The sequence below is a fragment of the Otolemur garnettii genome, unplaced genomic scaffold (assembly GCF_000181295.1).
Source record: "Otolemur garnettii isolate 467f Iridium unplaced genomic scaffold, OtoGar3 scaffold00196, whole genome shotgun sequence".
In the NCBI taxonomy this organism is placed as follows: Eukaryota; Metazoa; Chordata; class Mammalia; order Primates; family Galagidae; genus Otolemur; species Otolemur garnettii.
The window spans coordinates 1,511,414-1,536,143 of record NW_003852591.1 but is presented as its reverse complement, the minus strand read 5'-3'; the positions used below and the strand labels follow the sequence as shown (position 1 = coordinate 1,536,143).

Sequence of the window (24,730 nt, the reverse complement as noted above, 5' to 3'; positions counted from 1 at the left end):
CTCTATTTTTACAAAGAAAGAGAAAAACTGACCACATTGATCATCCAGGAATACCAATGAAAGATTAACACAGAAAGAACACAGGGTCTTATAGAACCCGCAGAACTGAGCAGACCACTCAAATAATTTGGGAAATGAATGAACATTAACTCATTTCCTTATTAACACGTGACATAGTTAGGCTAAATTTTTACAAAGGTGCAAACATTAAGAAGGTGTATAATTAGAAGCAATTATTTCTCCAAATTCAACATGTGCAAAAATAAACTTCTGTGCCATCTTTTCTTCCTTTCAAATGAATTATTCTCCCAAATGTCCCTGTAATAGTACCCTTGTCTTCATTCACCCAACATCAAAAACCTTCTGTCTTTGACCCTCTACTCTCCCAATTCCATACTCAGTCATTTTTAATTCAGACTCTTCAATACCTCTTATCAGTCCCTCTCACTCCGGAAGAGCATTTCCCGGGCTAGACTGGTGTCCTTTTTTCCCTTTCCCACAGATACAGAAATATCCCCCCTAGAGCCTCTATCTTGATAACAATCCCTTGGGCACACTGGGGCAAGATGTATAATTCCAAAAGGATATTGATCTTAGAACTCCCAGCACAGAGGTTTTTCATAATTAAATTGCCTATAAGCCACAGCTGACATCTGGCTCCATCCAGCCTCTCTCCCCAAAATCTTAGCTTCATTTACTCCTTGAAATTTACTCTCTGTACAAGCTAACCGGTTCTGGTTACTGATTATTTTCCTCAGCTCTGTGCCTTTGCTGAACACACGTTATCACCAGGAATGTTCTTCCTCTTTGCTTTCCCCATAAAACAATCCTACCCATCCTTTAAAACGGAGTTCAAAGACCATTCCTCCACAGCCTATTCTGCTCTCTATGGCTGGGAGAAATTACCCCCTCCTCTGAGATTACATAACACTCTCCTTGCTCTCCTATTTTGGAAATGAACATTCAGACTCTTTTACACTCAGTTGGAGTATAAACATGAGGAGATATATCTTATATCTCCTACCAACTGTAAACATATCTCATACAAACATACTTCTGTATCTCCCATGGCATTCAGCCCAAATCTGGTAGACATATGAACTATGAATGTAAGTTAATAAATCTTATATTAAGGCCTTTGCATGGAAAGAGAGCATGTTTCTACCTATATTGCTTTGGCAACCTTTCAGTTCAAGAGAACTAAATGGTACAATATTTTTCAAGAGTTATATACCAAGTGTTCAGGTATAATAAAACTTGCTTGAATTTTCCAACTAGAGAATCAGAGAATAGGAGAAGAAAATATTCATTGATCAGTCAAGGCAATTTAAGCCGAAAACATCTGTCTTGTTGCCAACCATCAGTCAACCCTACACAGAACACAACGCGGGCGGCATGTACAACATCTAACCAGACACCTTACTTTGCTGTAGACGATCATGTTGGGAGAACTCTCCTCTGGATCTGCAATCCCCACCGCTCTTTGATCCCCAGAGCCCTGAGCCATCCTGGGTGTCTTCACTCACGCTGCAAAAATAAATGAATAGAACATTAAGTCATGAAGGTATTATACAAGGAAAGCTTTGAAATGCAAAAAAACTAGGTATCTTTTGGCAGATGTCATAAAAATTAAAAAAGACATAATTTTTTATTTTTCCTCATGTATCCAAAAGGTAAAGGGATAATTTTGGTCTTACCACCCACATACATTCTTCTAATCCCAAAGCAAAATGTTCTCTATTTTTAGCCCAGAATCATGTACCCCAGGAGTGAAAATATATGCTGGTCTTAAACAATCTCCTGAAGACAGAGGAAGCCCCTCATTTTGATGTTGATTTTGTCTCACCAGAGCTCATTTTCTAATTAACGCTATGCATTAAAACATGAATATTTTATCAGGGAAATGCAAATCTAGACCACAAGGAGATGACGCTTTATACCAAGATGATTATAATAAAAAATATCCTCCAATAACTATTGGCAAGGAGATGGGGCAATCAGGACCCTCGTGCATTACTGGTGGGGATGGAAAATAGTGCAGTCCCTGGAGGAAACAGTCCTGCGGCTCCTCACCAAGGCGAACACAGAATTACCAAGTGCCCCAGCAACTCCGCTGCTCAGTACACACCCCAACACCTGAAAACAAATATTCGAACATGTTCTTGTACACAAATGTTCACGGCAACACTATCCATAACAGGCAAAAGACAGAAACAACACTATGTCCATGGGGGATGGGGGAATGGATAACGGAGTGTGCCTGTCCCCACACTGAGATGTTATTTACCATAAAAACGAACGCAGTGCTGATACTGGCTGCAACATGGATGAACTTCGAAAACATCACACTAAGTAGAAAAAAGGCAGACACAAAATGTCACATATCGTGTGAGCCCATTTATATAAAATACCCGGAACGGGCAAATCCATAGAGGCAGAAAACAGATTGGTAGTTACCAGTGGCTGGGGCGAGGCGGGGCGGGAATGGGGGGCCTGCTTCACGGATGCAGGGTCTCCTTTAGAGATGACGGAAATAATTTGGAACTGGAGATGACAGTTGTAAGACACTACAGATGTGCTGAAAGCCACTGAATTACAGACTTGGAGATGGTTGATTTTAGGTTAGGTGAATTTCACCTCAATTAAGAAAAATAAATATGTTCAATTTGGTCTCAGTCAAAGCCTAAAAACAGTGAGAAAGTAGATGGATGGAATTTTTGAGTACAGAGGCAAGTCCGGTTCTTGGGGTGACACTGTATTTGCTGTGTGACCTTGAACAAGTTAAACAACCTGTTAGCTCCTTTGGCTAATGTCCCTTTACAACCTATGAGTCGGACGCCGGCTCTGAGACTCAGAACCAGGCCCAGCTCCTTCCCCTACTTTGCTCTCACCAGGAAAACAGGCGTTTCCTCCCAGGTAAGTTGAATGTGAAAGTCTAGTACAAAGCCATCGAAGCCCTATACAAATGTTACCACTAATCTAAGGGCCTGCCTGGGTTATTCCTACAACACTCACAGGCTTTTCATCAAAGAAACTTTTATAAATACCATACTTGACAGAAAAGATCATTTCAACTTACAATAAAAACTCAGGAAACATTTTATTATGCAATATGTTGGTCCCAAAGCTCACTCCATAAAGACGGATTTGAGTAAAATACAGGAGAGAGACAGGAATTCATAATTTATGGTAAGAATTTAATTGCCTAAAATATCCTATTTGCATAACATCACCTGCTTTCTTCCTCATTGATGAGTGAGGAGATTTTAGAACTAAATTACATAAAGAGATAAAGAGCTTCATTCTATTACCTCTGTCCAGCATAATGTCAGTATTTCTATGAATACAGTATTACTTGGAAACACTGATTATTATTCTAATCAGTGGCTTTTAAAGTTAAATAAACAAAACAAGGTTTCCTTTTTAAACAACTACTTCGTTTCCTGCGCCTTTTACCTTAATACAGAACAGGACAGGGCACGAAAAACAAAAACTGAGTCCATTATGTCCTCTCATTCATCTATGGAACACAGCCCTTTCAGGTTTCTGAGGCTTTATTTTAAAATGAACACTTTCTCTTTAATGAGCGTAATCTCTTCTGCCTAGAAAAACTGTGTTATCATGGCAAGGTTGGAAATGACCTAGAAACAAACGTGTCAGCAGCTCTCCCTCTGCCTATCCCTGGCTTCCCCCTGCCACCAGTGGGAGTGTGTTCAAACAGGCTGATCTTGCTGGGGCTGGACTTTAAACCATGGAGCGAATGCGGGCCATCTTCACGTTAGGAATTCTAGAGAGTCTACCAGTCGGTAGGAAAGCGTCTATTTTTGGCTCCTCTATTAACTCATTTTGAAACTCAGACAAGCAATCTAACTTTTCTGTATCTAGAAAGAATCTCATCTAAAATAAAGAAAGAATCTCATCTAAAATAATAACATAACTACCTTGTAGTCCATACGTCAACAGATGTCAGTGAGAACTGAATGTGATACCTACATGGATAGCTTTAAGTTAAATTCACTGACTACCAGGCTGGCCTCATGAAATCACAGGATCAGATTTTCATTCATTACGTTATGGTGTGAAATACTTATTTTAAATGAACTACAAAAGAAATGAGTGGGGCGTGTTTTAAATTTTGTGGTAGGGCAAAACAACCTCCTTCATTTTATTCATATAATGTAGACTTCACATACGTTCATAGTGAAATAATGCCAAGACTTTTAATATTCGAAGAATGTCAGTGTTTTTCTGAAAACACAAAGCTGCATCTGAGTCGAAAGAAAGCGAGCTAATGATATTTTCCTATAATGACTTGTTGCTAACACAGGAGCGAAACTGAAAATGGGCTCAGAGCACACATTCTACGATCCCAAGAAGAGTCGGTACCGCTCCGTGGTTCCAAGCTGGCCTCTGTCATCACACAGATCCACGCCTGAATCCACCTCCACCACTAACAGCTGTGTGATCTGGGGCAAGTTACTTCTCAGTCCCTGCACAGTGGATGCTGCACGGGGAGGCCTAGACCATTCCCTTCTCTGCAACTAAGAGGCTGTCAGAATCAGATCGAGTCATAGCTTCTCTAGACTTCCTTAAATTTCCTTCCAGCTCGGATCTGGAACCTCAGAACTTCAAATTTCTCATTTTCCTTCAAAGGCTCAAGTATTTTCAAGTGAATAATGGAACTGATAGGATTCCACTAAGATGCAGTGTACTCCTTCTGGAACATCCATCTGGATAACAAGTCACTGAAACTGCCCAAAGAGGCAAGCTGTTGAACAACCAAGATCCATGCGTGGAAGAAGATTTCCTTCAGGGTTTACTGAGGTGGGCCAGACCTAAACTCAGGAATCTGTGTCTGGAACTCAGGAGCAATCCAGGTAAGAAGGGCTATAGGGAGGGTAGAAAAGCTAGTCTGGGAGATGCTGTGAGATGAACTGAGCACCTGTGACACAAATAGATGAGTGAATCTTTAGAAAGATGAGACTGGGCCTGCCGTTTATTCCAAACTTGGGTGGCAATCACAGCAAATGCCTGCTGTTTTCTTTATACACCACCCCCTTCTGAAGCAAGCAGACACTAGGGTATACTAGATAGTAACGCTGAGCAAAACAGGGAGGAAGGGGTGTGATGGCCTGGAGAGGGAAGGAGCTGTGTGTCACACTGGGTGGGGGGAGGGGCACTGCAGTGCAGCTCTGCCCTCACCCAGATTACTGTGTGGCCTTTGGCAATCAACCCTCCCACCCTAGCCTTCCAGCTCTTCACAGGGAGGACGACAACCCCCCACTACACAGGGTTGCTTTAAGTCATGTAAATGCCCTAGCGTGGAGAGAATGAAGAGACTGATCTGCAGTCTTGTTCCAGGCCAGTGTTTAGCTGAGCATAACTTCCAGACCACTGGCATCAGAATCAACAGGGAAGCCCACCCCAACCCTTCCCCTCCGATGTTCCGACTCCTGCATCTGAGATGGAGCCTTCAGCAGTCTGATGACCTCTTCAGGTGATCCTGGTACATGCACAGCTACAAGTAGGATGACTAAAATTACCTTACAATGCCACTAAAATCATCCCATGCAGCTAAAAGCCTTCAGCACCATGCCTGCCACTCCTGGTGCCCAGCCCTCAAAACCTATTCATGGAAACATCACGGAGCAGAGGTAATCAAAGCCTGACTGTAATATAACCTGAATATTTATGCTGCCAAATAAGAATTATTGTTGATTTTATTTCCTCTCCTCCATGTTACATTAAATTTGCATTGTTTGCCTCAGCCCATTAAAATCCAATGGATTATTTTTTTTTTTTGACATCAGCAATGTAAGCCCTACAGAAAAAAAAATTACAAGATGTGTGCTAGCTGGGTAGTACAGGCTTGTTTATATAGCTCCAATCTGACTGAGTGGGCAGGAATCTCAAGGGGAAAGAAGGAAGAACAACAGCTCCAAATAACAAATAACTCTTTCTGCTCTAGCAGAGTCTGCCGACTTGACATCCCCTATATACTCAAAGTTCAAATGCACAGTGACAGATCGAGTGTCTGTTTCAGGTAATGAACCAAAGACGGTAAAGCAAGGCAACAGTGCTCAACCCGTAAAGGCTGAGTTTGGTGGCATTAATGGGCTCCCAGTAGTTTCCAGGGATATAATCACCTGATCATTTGAGGACTTCAGTTGGAATGATGGCCTGTTCAAGGGCCTGAGCCACGCTATCCTCAGACTAAACTGGGAGAAACTAAATATATTTCTCAGCAGGGTGCTGTGCCTCATACCTCTACTTTGGGAGGCCAAGGAAGGAAGAACGCTTAAGGCCAGAAGTTTGAGACCAGTCTGGGCAACATAGTGAGACCCCATTTCTATAAAAACTTTCAAAAATTAAGCAGGCATGGTGGCACATACCTGGAGGCCCAGCTATTCAGGAGGCTGAAGTGGGAGGATCACTTGAGCCCAGGAGTTCAAGGCTGCAGTGTGCTATGGTGATGCCACTACACTCCAGCCAGGGACAGAAAGAGAAAGTTTATCTCTAAAAGAAAAAAAATAATTTTCTAAAATAAATATACATAGTCCTGTTTCCCGTGCTCCAGAAATCTAGTAGGCCCAAGGTGGTCCCTTGAGATTTATATTTTAACTGTTCCCCAGGTAATATGGAAGTATAGCCAGGTTTGGAAACCACTGACCTAGATTCTACAGAGCCTGCCTCCCCTTCACCTGGCCCCTTCACCCCATCCCACAGTGCCTACATCTGGGTAGACATGCTGATGTGGGGCTCCATTAGCTTCCCTTGTATTAAGGCAGAAACTCATGTAATGGATAAAACAAGGGGCCTGGAGGCAGAGAACTGACTCTCAGTCCTGGCTATGCCACTTTGGTGCTGTGACCACCCACAACACCCTAAGCCTCTCTGGGCCTTGGTTTCCTTATCTATAAAATGGACACATACTAATCACCCTGCTGCACTGGCTCTCAGCCCTATCTGCTCATCAGAGTCAGCAGCTGCCAAGCACAGCAGCCACAACAGGTGGATATTATTATTCCCAGTCAAGAGGAGAAAATTAAGGCCGGAAAACATAAGTGAGTTGCCCAAAGTAACACAGCTTGTCAGTCAACGAAGTAAAATTCAAACCTGAGACTAATTCCAATGCCTGCAATTCTTTCCAACACATCAGTCTTGGTCTCTGGTGAAATCCAGAACATACCATATTTAGTGCAAAGCCTAGTGCATAGTAGGTCCTCAACGAATCCATGCTTCCTTTGTTCTACTTCCTAGTTTACCAGTGAAGTTAACTTCTCCATATCAAACCTACCTTAATACAAACAAACACGATCCTAAATTGCCACTGTTCCCTGACAGCCTACAGAAATCAGTCCACCAACGCTACTTGTAAAGTAAAATACTTTACACACCCTATGTAAACAAAGGTCCTAAAAATGGATGCAGGAGGGTGAGATGGGAAGTCTGCCAAATAACAAACAGGGCATGCTGGGCCTGGGAGTCATATTACTGTAGTTCAGTGGCTGCTGGAGGTCCAGGTCCACCCAGATGCCACCCAGGCGTACTCTCTTACCAGGCCTACGAACCCCACACTCTTCCAGACAACTCCAGCCCCACCGACACCCCATAGACTCGTCCCACCCTTCAAACTCTACTTCTATAAATAGGATGCCCACAGTGTCTTTCCACCTCCTCTCTCAACTTTGACTTTCTGTGACCTTCATGGAAACTTGCCTTCCCCTGAGGATACCCTACCGCCCCTGTAGTCCAGCTGTCCCCACCCTATACATCTTAAGAACAAGAAGTAGGAGAGGAATCCTTCTGGCTCTCCTCTGCTGCTCCAAATGATTCCCTCTTCCTTCCAACACAAATCCCCGCTGTGACACTCAGGCCATCTGGCTACGCCACTGTCTCCCCGTCCCCTTGCTCTTTTCCACTCCCAGCTGCTTGTGCCTTTCCGTTTCCAAAAGTCTCCAGCTTCCAGCTCTCAGTTTTCTTCTCCATCAACCTCAGTGGCTTTAATATTAAAGACCTACCTGAAAAGCTGGTTTCTCTGTTCCTTACTTCCCCACTGGAGCCTTTCTCCTCCCACAGCCACTCATCTGTCATCACCCAGGGTCTGTACCCTGACTCTGCACTCACTGAACATCTTCAAACTTCTTCGGACAGTCGCTCCACTGGCTCCACACCTTTCTTCCTGTCCATCACTGCTCCTCACTCTGCCTTCCTGTCTGCTCTCGCCGGCTCCCTCATTACAACCGCTCATAATCACTCCCTCGCAAATATCCTCTACTGCCACACCAACCCCCTGCTCTGTCATCCTGTCCTCAAAAAACTCCAACACTCAGGGAACCCACATATCCACCAACTCCAAGATCACATCCAAACAGATGAATGCTTTGGGGTGGGGAGGAAACATAGCACTAGGCGGCCTAGCTGTGTTTTAAATTCATGGCCACAAACTTAAACCCGTATTCAACACTGCCCACTAAACCTAAAATGTTTTCCTATTAAGCTTGCTCTCGAAATCCCCTTTTGAATCGGCTCTCTCCTATCTTTTTCTTGCTCTTACTTGATACGGTATCTCAGCTGATGGACTCACTTCACTGAAGAGGACGAGGAGTGGTGGCTTACACCTGTAATCCCAGCACTCTGGGAGGCCAAGGCGGGAGGATCGCTTGAGGCCAGAGTTAAAGACCATCCAGAGCAAAATAATCAGAGACCCCATCTCTATAAAATATATACATACATATATATATATGTACATATATACATATATATATATATATGTTTTAAACTTACCCAAAGCTGCTCAGGAGGCTGAAGTGGCAGGATTATTTGACCCCAGGAGTTCCAGGCTACAGTGAGCTATGATCATGCCACTGTACTATAGCCTGGACAATAGAGCAAGACCCTGTCTCTTGAAGAAAAAAATTCACTGAAGAAATGGAAGCCAGCAGGAGGCAAGTCACTCATCTTCAGATACCCTCATCCAGGCCACCATGTCCTCTAGCTTCCCTCCTCTTACAGCAAAAAGTGTTGCTGCATTTACTAAAAGGAAGTTCCTCTATTTTTGCCCTTAATTAGATGGTTACAAAACATTCCTCTTCACTTATATGCTACCACCACACCAATAGGCCTCCCATTAACAGTGGATTACAGCCAGAAGACCTCCAAGACACAAACTCCCTGAGGAGAAGAACTTAGGGGACTCTAAAATCTAGAAAGAAGACAAAAATAAGGATGCTAAGGGACTGTGAAGCCTTGGGGACCTACAGCAAACACTCAACATAGCCCAACTCTTCCCCAGATTAAATAAAACCTCACACTCAAGGCCTGTCTACCTTGGTTCTTATTACCCAATACATCCTGCCTGGCTTTCAACAAAAAAATTACAAGACATGCTAAAAAAAAAAAAAAAAAGAAAAGAAAAAAACCAACATTCTGTAGAGATAAGCAACCATCAGAATCACATTCAGATATGACACAGATGTTGGAATTATCAGTGTCATTAACAAACAAGAAATTTAAATTAACCATGATTTAAAATGTTAAGCGTTCTAATAGAAAAAGCAAATGGTAAAGGAAGCAGAAAGACAGAACTCTTTTTTAAAAACTTCTTTAAAAAGGAAAAGCTAAAAACCAAACAACTTGCTACAAGTGAAGAATTCCTTTCACGAGCTCATGACCAAATGGTCAAGAAAGAATCAATAAGGTTGAAGGTCAATAGGAAATTTCCAAACTAAAAAGAGAAAGAGAAATAAGGGAAAATAAATTTAAAAAATCAGAACAGAAAATTCCAGAACCGTGGAACAATATCAAAGAGTATAATCAGAACTCCAGGTGGGGAAGAAAAAGAGAAAGGGAAAAAAAGAAATATTTGAAGAAATAATGACTGAGAACTTTCTAAAATTAACAACATGCAACAAACCTCAGATCCAGGAAGATCAGAAACATCAATCAGAATAAATCCCCCCCTAAAATAAACAAACCCCTATACCTAGATAGATCATATTGCGGAAAACCAAAGACAAAGAGAAAATCTTCAAAGAAGCCAGATCCTCACCTATAGAAAAGCAAAGATGTGATTTACAGAGCCCTTCTCATCAAAAGCCATGCAGGCAGGAATATGGAGTGAGATACTTAAAATGTTGAGGAAAAAAAAAAACACCCACTTAGAATTCCACATCTACTGCAATTATGCTTCAAAAGTGGAGGAAAAACAAAGACTTTCGCAGGCAAGCAAAAACTGAGGAAATTCATCACCAGCAGACCTGCCATGCAAGAAATGCTAAAAGTTCTTCTGGCAGAGGAAAATTATATAGGTCAGAAACTTGGATCTACGTAAAGAAAGAGCAAGCATCAGAGAAAGAATCAAAGTAAAAGAAAACCTTTTATTTTTCTTAATCCAAAAGAAAGGAATAGAGCCTTTTGAACAATGTTCACGAGACAGAAAAAAATATTTTCTAAAAGAGATTAGCAAATCAACTCTAACGTAGAGCTGTGGAATAGGCCTTGACAATCAACCAGCTCAAAGGTTGGTAAATTAGAGGCCATGTGACCAATCCAGCCTGCCGCCTGTTTCTATGTGATCTGTTTGCTAAGAATGGTTTTTACATTTTTAGATGGTTGAAAGAAGTTCAAAGAAGAATCTTTTATGACACATAAAAATTGCATGAAATTCAAATTTGTGGCTATTAATAAAGTTTTATAAATAAAAATGCCCACTTATTTACTCCTTGCCTATGATCGCTTTCTTGCAGTACTATGGCAGAGTTGAGTAGTGGCACACAAATCTTAAAATATTTCTTATTTAGCCCTTTACATAAAAATTGTTCCTGTCCCTTGAACAAGTCTAAGCCTTGTGACACGAAGGCCTAGGGAGACTGGGTTGTATTCTAATGTCGTCCTGTAACACAGCCACCATTAGGGGTGGGGTCTTGAGATCCCAGATAAACTCCCCTCTCACCTGAGAGGACCGACATTTTGTAAGGATGGGTTACAAGATGATAGTTTCTCATACTACTGACTGTAGGGACTGCAAAAGCAAAATTTTATTATTCTCTTATTTTGCATGAAAGAGTGTATGACTGCTAGAAAAGAAGTGGGAGTGACAGAGAAGCTTGCCAATTTTTATACACAAGAAGGGGATGACTAAGAGATGAAGAGGATGACATGTTCCCAGGGGACCCAGGAAGAAAAGCACTCCTATTGGCTTTTTTTTAAAAGAATGTCAGTTTTATTTCTTGGGATCTCATTGTTTTATTTTCTTTTTTTAAAAGAACAGGTAAAAATCAATATGTTTACACCCTAAAATTAGGCCTTATGTGTACATATAGTGCAACTTGATATGACTCCATAATTTATACATTTGGAGCAGCAATAGGCTTTTCTTCCTAAGTTAGCAAAACCTAACAAATGAAAGATCTATTCACAAAGCTCACCAGCCAGAGGCAATACAGGTAAAAGGAATAACAATTGGATAGATTCTTTGGGGGTTGTTTTACAGTTTTACTCATACCATGTAGATGGAAGACAAAAATAGTACAATTAGAATGTACGGTACCACTTCCTACAATGAGGATTCAGCTTGTTACATATCAACTCTCAAGAATAACTAAAAAAGGTGGATAAAACATATATTTTAAAAAGAGCTCCCAAAGCAATGAGTATACATGGGACCAAGATCCAAGAGAAAAGGGGCGTGGGGACAAAGGTGAGCCTGATATTCTATGTAACTATTGCTTTAAGGCATTGAGTCAAATTCAAGAGCATTCATGAAAACACTCTTAGCCCATTTTAAATGTAAGGGAACTTGCTTAATCTGACAGAAAGGTATTTGTAAAAACACTTACAGCAATCATAATCTAATAGTCAAACTTTGAAAACCTTTCCACTAAGATTAGAAATAAGACAAAGGGTGGGGTGCAGTGGCTGGTGCCTATAATTCTAGCACTCTGGGAGGCCGAGGTGGGTGGATTGCTTGAGTTCAGGAGTTCAAGAAATGAGACAAGGACGCCTGCTATCACCACGTCTATTTGCCATTATATTAGAAGACCTGGCCAATGCAACAGGCAAGGGAAAAAAAAATAACAAAAATCACAATGATTAGGAAGGAAAAAGTAAAAACTTTTGCAGGTAGTTTAACAGAACACATGGAAAATTCAAAATCACCTACACTGAATTATTAGGATTAATAAGTGAATTCAGCAAAGTCACTAGAATCAAAGTCAACAAATAAAACTCAATTGTTTTTCTATGTATCAGCAAAAAATTCATAAAATATATTTTTCAAAGTTACCACTTACAATAGCATCGAATAACTTCAGATATTTAAAAATATATCTTTAAAAAGATGTGTAATACTTTCACAACATAGATGGATACAAAATCACTAACAGAAATGAAAGATCATAAATGGACGGATATGCCATATTAATGGGTTGAAACAATCAACACTGTAAAGACATTAATTTATTCCCAATTTGGGTCTACATATAACAGAATCCAATCAAAATCCTATCCAAAGGTGATTTTAAAAAGTATACAATAATGCAAATGGCTAAGAATAACCAAGTTATTTTTAAATAAGAACAAAGCTGGAATATCCATACACTACTGGATATCAAAATTTATTATTAAGTTCACATACTTAAGACAGGGGGGCATCAGTATTAGGATACATAAGTATAAAATGAAAATGAACTAGAAAACACAGAGACAGACCCACATATGTAGGATCACCTGACTGATAACAAAGTAACATTTCAGAGCAGTGGAAATGAGGGTTTTTTCAATAAGTGATGCCGGTTAATTTGCTATCCACATGGAAAAGAAAATCAATATGGATGTCTTTTCCATGCCTACATAGGAAAAACTCAGGTGGATTGACCTAAAGATAAAAGGCGAAACAATAAGGCTTCTTAAAATGGAAATGGAATAGCTTCATAGCCTTAGGGTAGGCAAAAATTTCTTAAGCAGGCATAGAGGAAAATAATCATAAAGGAAGAGATCAATTGGATTATGTTAAAATATCTCCTATTCATCAACAGACAGTGAAAGGCAGGCTACTAGAGATGGGAAGGGTTATGTTAAATACATTTGACTAGTAAAACTATTCATATTGCGAATGTGTTCCTACAACTCAACAAGAAAAAGATCAACAATGCGATAGAAAAGTAGGCAAAGAATTTGAACAGGCACTATTAAAAGTTGCATAAAAGCGATAAAACAGCACGTTTAAAAAACACAATATCATTAGTCACCAGAGAAATGCAAATTGAAACCAGAATGACATACCACTACATACCCACCAGAATGGCTAAAATTCAAAAATTAACAATTCTTGGCCAAGTCTTGCCAAGAATATAGAGAAACTAAAACACTCATGAACTAATGTTAAGAGTAAAAAATGACAGACCCACTTAGGCAAACTCTTTGTAAGTAAGGACCTGTTGTTAAAGCTGAAGAAATGCATACCCCATGACCCATCAGTCTCAGGTGTGTACTAAACAGAAATGTATTCATGTGTGTACCATGTAACATGCAGAAAATATTCATGGCAGCACTGTTCATAACATCCCTAAACTAGTAGTATCCAAATGTCCCCAAATTGTCGAGATAGATGAATAATACTTTGTGGAATATTACTGTATAGCAAGAAAAAAAGGAATAAACTACTGCTATGCTCTACTGCATGGATATTGTGCTTAAGAACCCAGAAAACAGAAAAGGGCACATACATGTATGTAGGATTACACACATATTTCATATATTTAAACAGTGAAAAGCTATAGTGTTGGAAATCAGGTTAGCAGCAGCTGCCTGGAAGGGTGACTCGGAAAATCACTTGAGCCCAGGAGTTCATGGCCAACATGAACTCCAACATAGGAAGCCCTCCATCTCTTATAAAAACAACAACAAAAAAGGTTCCTGGTTACCAATGCAAAAATGGGGGTATTTACTGGGAGGGTTCATAGGTTGATTTCTGGGGAAATGGTAATATTATAGCTAGGAGAGAGTAGAAGGATGTATTTACTATCGGAAAATTCATTGAGCAATGATTTGTCTACTTTTCTGTAAATATATTTACTAGAGTTGTATGTTTAAATAAGAATCGTACAAATAAATGCATATCTGAGAGAAGGAGACAACATATCTGGTCCTTATGGTGACATTGGAGCCATCTCAGGTACAGTCAAGTAAAAGTGCTATAGTAGCAGGTTACGGTTGCAGAGATGGCAAGGGGGCCAGAAGCAATGGTGTTGGTCACCACTGCATGCACTTGCCCCTACGTTTGTGCTTTGGGTATAGACAAGAAGCAATACTCATTGAATGAAAGAAATAGCATAGAAGTGAAATGAGATTTGAAATACACAATCAAAGGCATGCTTCACAGTATCTTGCACTAACTCATAAAATACTTCAGAACTCTCATAATGACTGGAATACCCTACATTTAATAAAATCCAAAATTCTTCAAGTTAAGATCGAGGCAGTTACTATTTCTGTTAGCCTAGTATATTTACCTATCAAATTATCTTCTTCTAGTAAAGAAAGATAAGCCTGTGAACTACCCCAGCCAAGTATACCTTAGCCCTGGTCACAAAGATTGGACCATCATAGACATGTGATTAATATGGACCAAAGTTACTCCCTGAGAAGGAGATATGAAGAAGAGAGAAGATCCCTTTCAACACAGGGAATATCAGTGACCATCTTCATTATCTCTAGTGTCACAGAGAGAGGACGTGAAGAAGATGAGGTGTCAGGTAAGAGTGCTGATGTTATCATTTAAGTCTCTGGATCCAGCCACACCTGTATTCTCAAAGACATAGCTAAATTTATTTTTGCTTGAAATAGTGCATTTTTCTTGGGTTCAGCTGGGGAGCTGTTGTTGTTGTTTTTATCTGCATCCAAGACAGTCCTGAATCAGCGCCAACATCATCACAATGATCATACGTGACATTCTCGTCCCTCCACAGGTTGGCCCAAACTTGTGTTTCTAGTTTGAACAATGACTGCTCATCTTCATATATTCAACATCATGGCCAATCTCCACCAAAGAAAACTTTCCCAGCCAAGAATTACCAATTAGCAAAGATCAATTTAAACATATTTCAAAATACATTTTTGATAGCCTTGTGGTCATTCCTGTCAAGGATAATTAGAAAATGCCAGAAACTGGGATTTGAAACAGATTTTTTTAAGGGGTGGGGGTAAGGCAGATGGCAGGCAGGAAAAGTGGTTTTTGCACAGAAGCTTCTGAAAGCTAAAGGAAGCCCCCCAAAATGAAAACATGTCATTGATGGCTTACACTTTGACCCAACACTGAATACAGGTGAGAAGTATGAGGACGTCCTAATCAGTCACGCCAAGATAGTTAAACGAAATTTATCCCAAGATTGATCCACTTTAGCCTTGAACCACAGGGAACCCCGGGAGTCACTGAACTCTTGGACAGAAAGCCTGACAGGTGGGGGGATGGGAATTGTGCACTGAGTGTAAAGACAAACCCACCTGCAGCATCTCACTGCAGGGGAGTGATGACCAGGGAAACGGTAAGAAGTCCAGGTAATTCACTGCGGCACACCCACAGAAGGTGAGTAAAACGTCACTCATAATCTACTTTTGTTTTCTCATTTTACTCTCTGTAAACACGACAAAAATTTAACAGTTTTACTTACAACCCAGATTTTCTTTACCCCTGTTTCGACTAAAATTATAAATTCACCGACAGGGACTACTCCTATGGGACATGTTTCTAAGGACCTGGATCTCCATGGGGGAATATTCAGCCTTCTTTGCACATGCCTTAGACTTTGTCACCTCTCCCCTTTTATTCACACTGGAATGCCCCAAGCACACCCTGGACACCTGATTCCATTTCTGCCAGCCCCAAACCCCTTGGTCCTCCAGAGTCCAATTTATCCACCCAGCCTCTGCTGTGAAACCTCTCAGCGGGAAGTCCTTCTATCTGACCAATCATGACCCAGAAAAGGGTCTTAGGGAGGGAGACAGACACACTTCCTGATAAGGACAAGGAACAGAGAAGGGCAGTGGAGCCTGCTGTGACCTGGGGAAGGGAACGTCCCATCCTCCAGCCCCATGAAGAGTTGACTAAACCACACCTTAGTCAGGTCCATGCCTTCAGGACTGCCCTCAGAGCACTCACAACTTGCCAGCCCCATTCTGCAAGTGGGAAGAATACAGATCACAAGTGTTAAGCTACATTGTCACAGCCCCGGATAGGAGCAGAGACCAGTAGCTGAGCCCTAAACTCCCTGCTATACCCAAACTGAGAGTGCCTTTCCTTTCACAACAACAAATAAAAAAGTCTCAAACATAATCAATACGTTTATTTTTTGTGAATGTGTCCTTTCTATTTTGACCAGCTGCTGAATCAGTCTTTGGATTAGGATGTATGGTCAGCAAAACAATATAATGGCACCTTCCTGCTTGGTTTGGAATCTGCACACAGTAGCACTTACAGAGCAGTTTAAGAGGAAAATATACCGGACACTTTATTTAGAGTTGTCTTGTTTTTCTAGAGAGGTCACAGACAGATAAAACACAGGCGCTCGAACAAGTGTTTCTCCTCGATTAGGCAGTGTAGATCTATATAGTATTTTTCTAATTGGAATCAGTTGTTAATAATTTAAAAATGGATTAAAATATAACAACAGGCCTTTTGAGAAGTACATACCTTTGCTTTAACACTGCCCTTCCTTGTCCCTATTGCCTTCCCAACCTTGAAGTCCAGGGCTAGGTGGCATCCACCATCACACATAGATGGCAATTTTGCTCTTAGGAAAAAGGAAATGGTATTTAGTACCCGCGTCTCTCTCAAAATGGGTCAGAGGGCCCCATATTTCAAGAAAAACAGGTATAAATATATTTCCTTCTGGGAATAAAAACACACACAAGAAAAGAATATTTTGATTTAAAAAAGAAAAAAACACAACTTAAGTTGCCATCACAAAATAAAACCCAATTGTTTCCCTCATCTCCTTTACCTAACTCATCCTATTTGGAGTTTGCAGCCCCACTTTCTAATGCTTTGTCCTTCATTCATTTCACAAATAGTTCTTATACAATTACGATGAACCAGAATCTGTGACAGGTGCTGAAGCTACAACGGGAAATGATAAAAAGCCCCTGCTCTCCCAGAATGTATATTCCAGGGGAAGGGGAGAGACAAAATGTAATAAATTCATGTCATGCAATGTCATGCAATGTCATGGTGATGATGCTATGATCACAAACAGAGCAGGTAGGACGACAGAGAGCAAGGAGAAGGGGCAGGAGTTACTGTTTGAGCCAGGGTGGTCTAGGATGGCTCTGACTAGGAAGACTGCATAATGTTAGTTCTTACTCTGAAATCAAGCCATAGTCATGTGTGCACCACATGACACTTTAGGCAACAATGGATGGCATATATGAAGGCTGTCCATCAAATTACAATACTGTGTTTTTACTGTACCTCATCTGTGTTTAGGTATGTTCAGATACACAAATACTTGCCATTGCGTTCCAACTGCCTACATACTCAGCACAGTAACATTCCGTACAGATTTGTAGCCCAGAAGCAATAGGCTGTCCACACAGCCTGGGTATGTGATGGGCTATACCATCTAGGATCGCGTAAGTAGACTCCGTGATGTTCACAAAACAATGAAATCCCCGTAAGCCTGCGTTTCTCATGAGTATCAACACCTCACACCTGAAGATCTTGCCATTATCTCTCTTCACCTATGAAATTTCTTCCCATTTCCCAAAGCCTGTCTCTTCCAGAGCAGATGATAAAATGCGCCTTCTCTCAACTGAACTGTACTATACTTACTGTCTTCATCAACTATTTGCTATCGAATCTGACTTGTAAAATAATATTCTTATGCTAATTTTCTATTAATTACTATCATCTCTCCAAGACAACTAAAACTATCTCAAGGATAAGGTCTCTGCTTACCCCCTAGCGTGGGATATAGGAGAGAGACTTTGGGGTCCAGGAAGATCTGCGTTTAAGTCTTGATTCCTTTACTCAGTGACTATCTGACCTATGGCAAGTGAATAAAAAAATTTTTTTTGTTTGTTTGCAGTTTTTGGCCGGAGCTGGGTTTGAACCCACCACCTCCGGCATATGGGGCCGGCACCTTACTCCTTTGAGCCACAGGTGCTGTCCTGGCTAAACTTTTTCAGCTTCAGTTCCTCATCTGAAAAATGGGAGTTATACCACCTCTTAACTACTGTTCTTAGAACTTTGAATTATAAAAAGTTTTACAAATGCTGATATTATAAGATCACCCCACCACTAAATGACAGATCCATACTATAGGCTAAGCAATTTTTGTTTAGGTAAATAATTTTTATTAAGCATTTACTATGCATGTGGGTCTTGTGCTGGAGATGGAGATTAAATATACACACACACACACACACACACACACACACACACGGCGCCTGTGGCTCAGTGAGTAAGGCAGCCCCATATACCGGGCATGGTCAGTTCGAACCAGGCCCCAGCCAAACAGCAACAAAAAATAGCCAGGCATTGTGGCAGGTGCCTATACTTCCAGCTACTCAGGAGTCTGAGGCAAGAGAATCACTTAAGCCTAAGAGCTGGAGGTTGCTGTGAGCTGTGATGCCACAGCAATCTACCAAGAGCAACAAAGTAAAACTCTGTCTCTAAAAAACAAAAAACAAACAAATAATGTGTGTATATATATATATATATGATCAAAAATAAAACACAAAAGCCAGACAAACAGTCTGCAGCCCCATGGAGAAAACAAACTAGCGGATAACTAGAAGCTAAGATGGAGGTCTCACTGTGTCAAGCAAGCAGTAAGAATGGGGGCTAATTCATTTGTACCTTGCGTCCACATTCATACCAGTCCATCCCTCCTCCCATTTACTGCCACCCCAGCTGTCAATCTCCAAGTCCACACTGAGCAAACATTTACCAAATTCCTACTATGTGCCAAGCACTGTAAGAAATACAAATAAAGAAAACCAGCAGTGGCTGGCTCTGGGTGTCCAGCTTTCACGGTATCTTCACAGCAGCAGTCTCCTCTTTCACTTTCCTTCCTGTTGGTGATTAATGGCCTTTACCCTCAAGGAAATGAAGGCATCTTTGCCCACCACAGTGGTTCTCAACCTGTGGGTTGCGACCCCTTTGTAACAATGAAAATACATCCTGCATATCAAATGTTTATATTATGATTCATAACAGTAGCAAAATTACAGTTATGAAGTAGCAACGAAAATAATTGTATGGTTGGGGGTCACCACTACATGAGGAACAGTATTAAAGGGTCATGGCATCAGGAGGCATTAGGAAGATTGAGAACCACTGGCCTACCAGAAAGGAGATCACCCCCACTCTCCCTTCTCCCACCAGGATGTCTGGGACACTTGCTTTCTGTAAGCCTCCCCAAATCCCAAAGTTAGAACTATACAACAAAACTCTCAAAGAGACTTCAGAGTCCCTCAAATGCTAGACTGATATAGAAAGTCCTCAGGGAACAGAAAAATAAAGAAACAATTGCTCTGAAACATTTGTTTCCAATAGACTCAATATCAAAATAATTATAAACAGATACCGTGGACTGGCAATTCCATCTTCTTAAGTAACTACACCTCCTCTGCCCGGTACTCCCTACAGGATCCTGCACTCTCCTCGTGGTGAAACATACTGAAGAAATAATTTTTTGTTCCTGTTTTACAGATGAGGACACTGAGGCTCCACACCATTAACAGGGTGGACAGATGCTTGTTGCACCACCTTACCAGAAAACAGCAGCTCTGTCTGGGCTTTGGGCTGCTCAGGCCTCTGTGAGTGCAATGTAAGTCCCTTGGGTGTCCCCAAAGGAGTGTCACCACTAGCTCCCATTCACATGGGAAACTCTCCCCTCAGAAAGCTTTGAGTAATGCAAACTTCCACTTGGGCAAGAACACAGCCTCTCAGGTAGAACAGAGGCTAATGAATAAGAGAACTCTACTGTGCAAACATTGAAATGTGACTTTTCCTTTTAACGGCTTTACCAAACTCATTAGAAAAGCCAGACAGTTAGCCACCAACTCATTTAATAGCCTGAATTAAAGGAGCATCTACTTTGTTCATATTCAAGTTTTGGGTTTTTTTTTTTTTTTTTTTTGAGACAGAGTCTCACTATGTCACTTTCAGTAGAGTGACGTGCTCACTCACAGCAACCTCCAACTCTTGGGCTTAAGCGATTCTCTTGCCTCAGCCTCTCAAGTAGCTGGGACTACAGGCGCCCACCACAACACCCAGCTATTCTTTTGGTGCAGTTGTTTTTAGCTGTTTAGCTGGCCCAGGCCGGATTCGAACCCTCCACCCTCAGTGTATATGGATGGCGACATAACCACTGGGCTATGAATGCTGAGTCATATTCAAATATTTTTTAAAAGTCTTCATACGTCCTACGTAAAAATGGATGTTCTTTGACACTATGCTTCTAACACTAAGCAGAAGGAAAAGATTAGTTTTCTATTCAAAAGGTAGCCACACGAGGATGATGAAATATTCTCACTGGGCTACCAGCGGGAATCTCCTGGCTATGGAGTAGCCATTCCCTGTTAGTAACCCATTCCCTGTTAGTAGAGGGAAGAGCTGAGAGGTCTGATTCTGATGCTGCCAAGTGTTAGCTTTGTGGCCTTATGTGGATTAATCTGTTTCTCTGAGTCTTAAATTTCCTTAGCCATAAAATGGGGACCTATCTTATACACTAGTGCTGGGGCACCAACAAGTATTGTTTTGCCCTTTTCTTGATGGAAGAACCATAGGGAGGTGCCATTCCTGCTTTACCTGCTGTTTTGATAATTGGGATAATTAACAGTGATTTCCCCCCCTTTTGGAGTATGTATATGTAGTAGAAAATAAGTTGCTTCTTAAAAATCCCAGGGAGGCAACGGTGAAGTAGTTGGCAAGCTTCGTGGTTTGCAATATCTCAAGCAAATACTTCTAGATATTTAATGTAGCTGATTAGGTTTAATGTTCATTTTAACTGTCTCGTTGGAAGTATGTTTGCTTTCCTTGCAGTTTAAGGAACTGGCTTTCACGGCTGCCTTTCACTCCATCCTTAAGGGTTCCAGATTCTGCATGGTTATCCTCCTTTATCTTGACCACATCAGAAAAATGCTCCCCTGGAGAAAACTGATATTTATTCAATCAATACTTACTGAACACCTATTCGCAGGTGCATTGCTGGAGACTGGGAAGATGGATGCAAAGAAAAATGAAACGAGGCCTTTGCCTTCAGGTAACTTACCCTCTAGTTTTCAGTGTGGTCACCAGACCCTCAGAGTCAGCATCATCTGGGGACTTGTTAGAAGTGTAAAATCTCAGGCTTTACCCTAGACAGAATGAATCGGAGACTGAGGGTGACCCCCTAGCCATCTGTGTTTGAATAAGCTTTCTCCAAAGAGCACGCTCATCAAATGTCAAAGCGACAAATATGTCATTAGCTTACCAAACTAAATTTAAAAGTGTCATTTGTCCTTAGAAGAAACAGAAGCCAAAAACTACACGAGAAGGTGGTGGAGGAGTTGCAACCAATGTTCTTTCTACTTCTTTTCTGAGGCTTTAATCTCTAACTCTGATGGGGACGCCCAAGTATTTCTGAAAACATTGGTTTTCAAAGAGTTGAGAACCTACTCTCTTTGAAAATAGGGACCACTGACAAAAATTAAAATCTGATGTATCAGAAATGATCCAGTAAGCAAGCAGTAATTTTCCAAACCTTTAACACATCTTCAAGTTATGTTTACAGGATTTAAAATTTTGGAGGAAGAGAGGGAAGGAAGGTAGAAATATAATGAAGAATGTGACCAGAATAATGTCTGGAAGAATATACAGTTTGAAGAAATGTTAATATTAATGGTTCGCCCTCCATGGGAGATTATGGATAATCTTTCTTTTATTAATTCTATTTTTTTTAATTTTTTCTAATAGCTAAATATTACTTTTACAATCAGGGAAAAAGTGAAATTGTTTTTTCAAACATTATACCCATAGCACTCAACATGAAGGTTTATTTTGTATTATAATTCAAAATTACATACAGGAGGATATTGTGTGTATAGTAATTATTTATATCATGCCATATGTTACAATGAGGATGAAATTCAGTGAATATATTCCTTCCAGCTGGCACTGAAAATCAAAAGGTTAAATCCATTCCTAGGTTCAAAGCACTCTGAATTAAGACAAGCTAACTGGGAAGCTAACGGGAAAATTAATCCTAGTATTGAGATCTCTGAGAGCATGCCTTTTGAAAAATGTTTATGTGACACACCACTCCTTACTCATAACTCTCTGATGTTTAACCCCTGGCCCAAAACAGAATGTTCAGCAATTCCTGGCATAGTCTTAGGAGGTCAGGGGATAAAATGCATGGGAGGAGACCAGAGAGATAAGAGACACAATGATCCTGCTTTCACATAAAATTCTGTCCCTGTGAACAATAAGACATCCAAAATTCCTGGCAAATTTCACAGACCAAGCTACCCTCAATTTTTTTTTTCTTGAGAAATGTTTGCTCACTTAAAAAGAAAGTCTACGTTGGCTATTTTATTCCACAGACCAAAAAATAAATAATTAAAATGGGCTCCTTTAAAGAGACATCTTTGCCACAAAGGCACAGTTGTCATGTTTCACTTGGTAAGACAAATTTGTTGCTTCAGAGAAAAACTAGTATTGTTTTACTGAAACTGTCAGCAATATTAATTCAGGAATGTTAACTGAAATGTCTTCAAGGAGACCAGAAGTGAAGTTAAGAGCCAGTGGAGTGAACAGGAAAAAGGAAGCGCCAGTCTCTCTCTCCTTCATCACCAAAACGCCCAATAGCTGACGTTTCTAGAATGTACAGACTCTTTCAGGAAAGGACAGATTATTGGGAATAGACTCTCTACATATTGTTTATCACACACACACACACGAGATTACTATATTTTCACAACAACTTAGCTTAATAGTGGTATAGTCTCGTAGAACTCAGGAAGACTGTATCCTCTTGACTTTCCTAATTCAGCATGCGAGCTTCCGTTTGCAAAGGTGTCTCTCCAAGAAGTCTAAAATTTCCCTACTTCTATTTTCTTTCACAAGGGTAGTCTAACCCATTGCGAAGTAATAGATTAAGAATAAAACATAAGAATATGCAACTCATGGAAAGTTTCCCACCAACATCCCAGTTTCCACTCCACATAATCACCCATTTGCCAATGCAAGTTGATCCTGTTGTTAACATATTAAGCTAAACCTAACGGTTTCCTTTCTAACACTTTTGACACACCACACACACACAAACTTGTAGCTCATTCTCCAACTCCATTCTGACAGTACAAGCCTAGTTCTTTTTCTTCCCTCTCTCATCCCCTTTGGAGAGAAAGGGGTCCGATGTGAGGTGCTACCTAATCTGATTATTTGTGCAGTCTTCCTTTGGGGCTGCTAAGAGATACTGCTCGGAACAGGTCTGAGCTGCAGATTCAGCCACTAAGCACTGAGAAACACTGAAAGAACAATTCTAAGCCCACAAGACCCCAATCCCTTCAATGTGTAGCATAGAAATACCACTGGTCTCAACCAAAAAAGAAAGAAAAGAACGTTCCTGCTCCGTCAAATTTTTTAAAAGAAAAAGAAATATAGCAGCTTTCATTGTGAACAAAATTAAATTTTCTGGGTCACTTCCCCTGTCTCATTGGGCCACTTTTTACGCAACCTGACAGTGACTGTGAACACCGTCTCTTCACTCTCCTTACCAACAAATTTAGGAGTCATCTTCTCAGAGCAAATACTACCCTTTCCTTTTCTACCGCAGTTCCTGAATAACAGCCCTCGCCACCCGGCCCTGCCCTCCACACCTCACCGCGGAGACGCGCTGGCTTTTCTTCCGACCCACAAATGGGCGAGCTTATTCAAAAAAAAAAGTTAATGAACGTCTGCTTTGAGGGTAGAGCTGCCCTACCTGCGATCGCAAGATCGAAGACGGCAAGTATCTCAAAGCACCTTCCTCTGCACTGTCGTCCCAGGCGGTGAGCGCTTCACACCCAGAAACCCAGAACATGATTTATATGCAGACCTGCACCCATCCCACACAAGTCCACACGCCAGCTTGCCTAACCACTTATGTAAGCTCGTGCTTCTACGGTCCCAAACTGCAGACACACACACATACACCGGCACCTGTCACGTATCTGAAATGGACAAGCACCCACATCCCGGAGATGAAATCAACACATCTGAATGGGGTGGAGCGGGCGATGCTTTAAATCACCCTTTCCCCCATTTGTTTCTTGCCCATTTTTGTCACAACTACAATTACCTTAGCAACCAAAGAATTGCCTCGACTCTCCCTCCGGCTTCTGAATTTCTCCTAAAGCCAAGCTTGCATCAGGTTCATGATAAAGCTAGAGAAGCCCAGGGAACCGGGGACCGGCAGCCTCTCGGGGGCGGGGGGGAAGTCGAGTCCGTCTCGGCGGGGCTCTCCGGCGCCTCGCCGCCGCTTTCCGAGTTTCCGTGGTGGCGAGCGCAGGGGCTCAGCGAGCGGAGAGCGAAGCCCCGGGCCCGCGAGGAGGCGCGGCAGGTCTCATGGTGTCGGGGCGCGGGGCGCGCGGGGTGTCTCCAGCGCTCCGGGCCCGCCCGGCTCTCCGCCGCGCTCCCGGGCACCGGCCGCTCGCCCGCCTCTGCACGCGCGGGGCCGGGAAGGTGCCCGGAGGTCGGCCCGCC

At 41.5% G+C, this 24,730-nt stretch overlaps 1 protein-coding gene and 1 pseudogene across 3 annotated transcripts in view; one reads left to right on the top strand and one right to left on the bottom strand.

Annotated features, from left to right (window-relative positions):
• RGS6 (regulator of G protein signaling 6) overlaps positions 1–24,728 on the bottom strand; it is a 582,828-nt gene extending 558,100 nt beyond the window's left edge. Inside the window, exons 1-2 of one of the 2 annotated variants that reach the window (XM_003801053.3) lie at positions 24,327–24,728; positions 1,424–1,527 (exon numbers count right to left, since the gene is read on the bottom strand). In XM_003801053.3, coding sequence (XP_003801101.1) covers positions 1,424–1,507 — 84 coding nt within the window. In that variant the 5' untranslated portion in view covers positions 1,508–1,527; positions 24,327–24,728. Of the gene's footprint in view, positions 1–1,423; positions 1,528–23,969; positions 24,237–24,326 lie in introns of those variants that run through there. The other variant, XM_012812220.2, reaches the window with a different exon arrangement.
• The window catches only part of LOC100942975, an 18,332-nt pseudogene continuing 8,225 nt past the window's right edge, over positions 14,624–24,730 (top strand). Inside the window, exon 1 of the transcript XR_002770879.1 lies at positions 14,624–14,756. The product of XR_002770879.1 is annotated as a 26S proteasome regulatory subunit 10B-like (transcript). The remainder of the gene's footprint in view (positions 14,757–24,730) is intronic.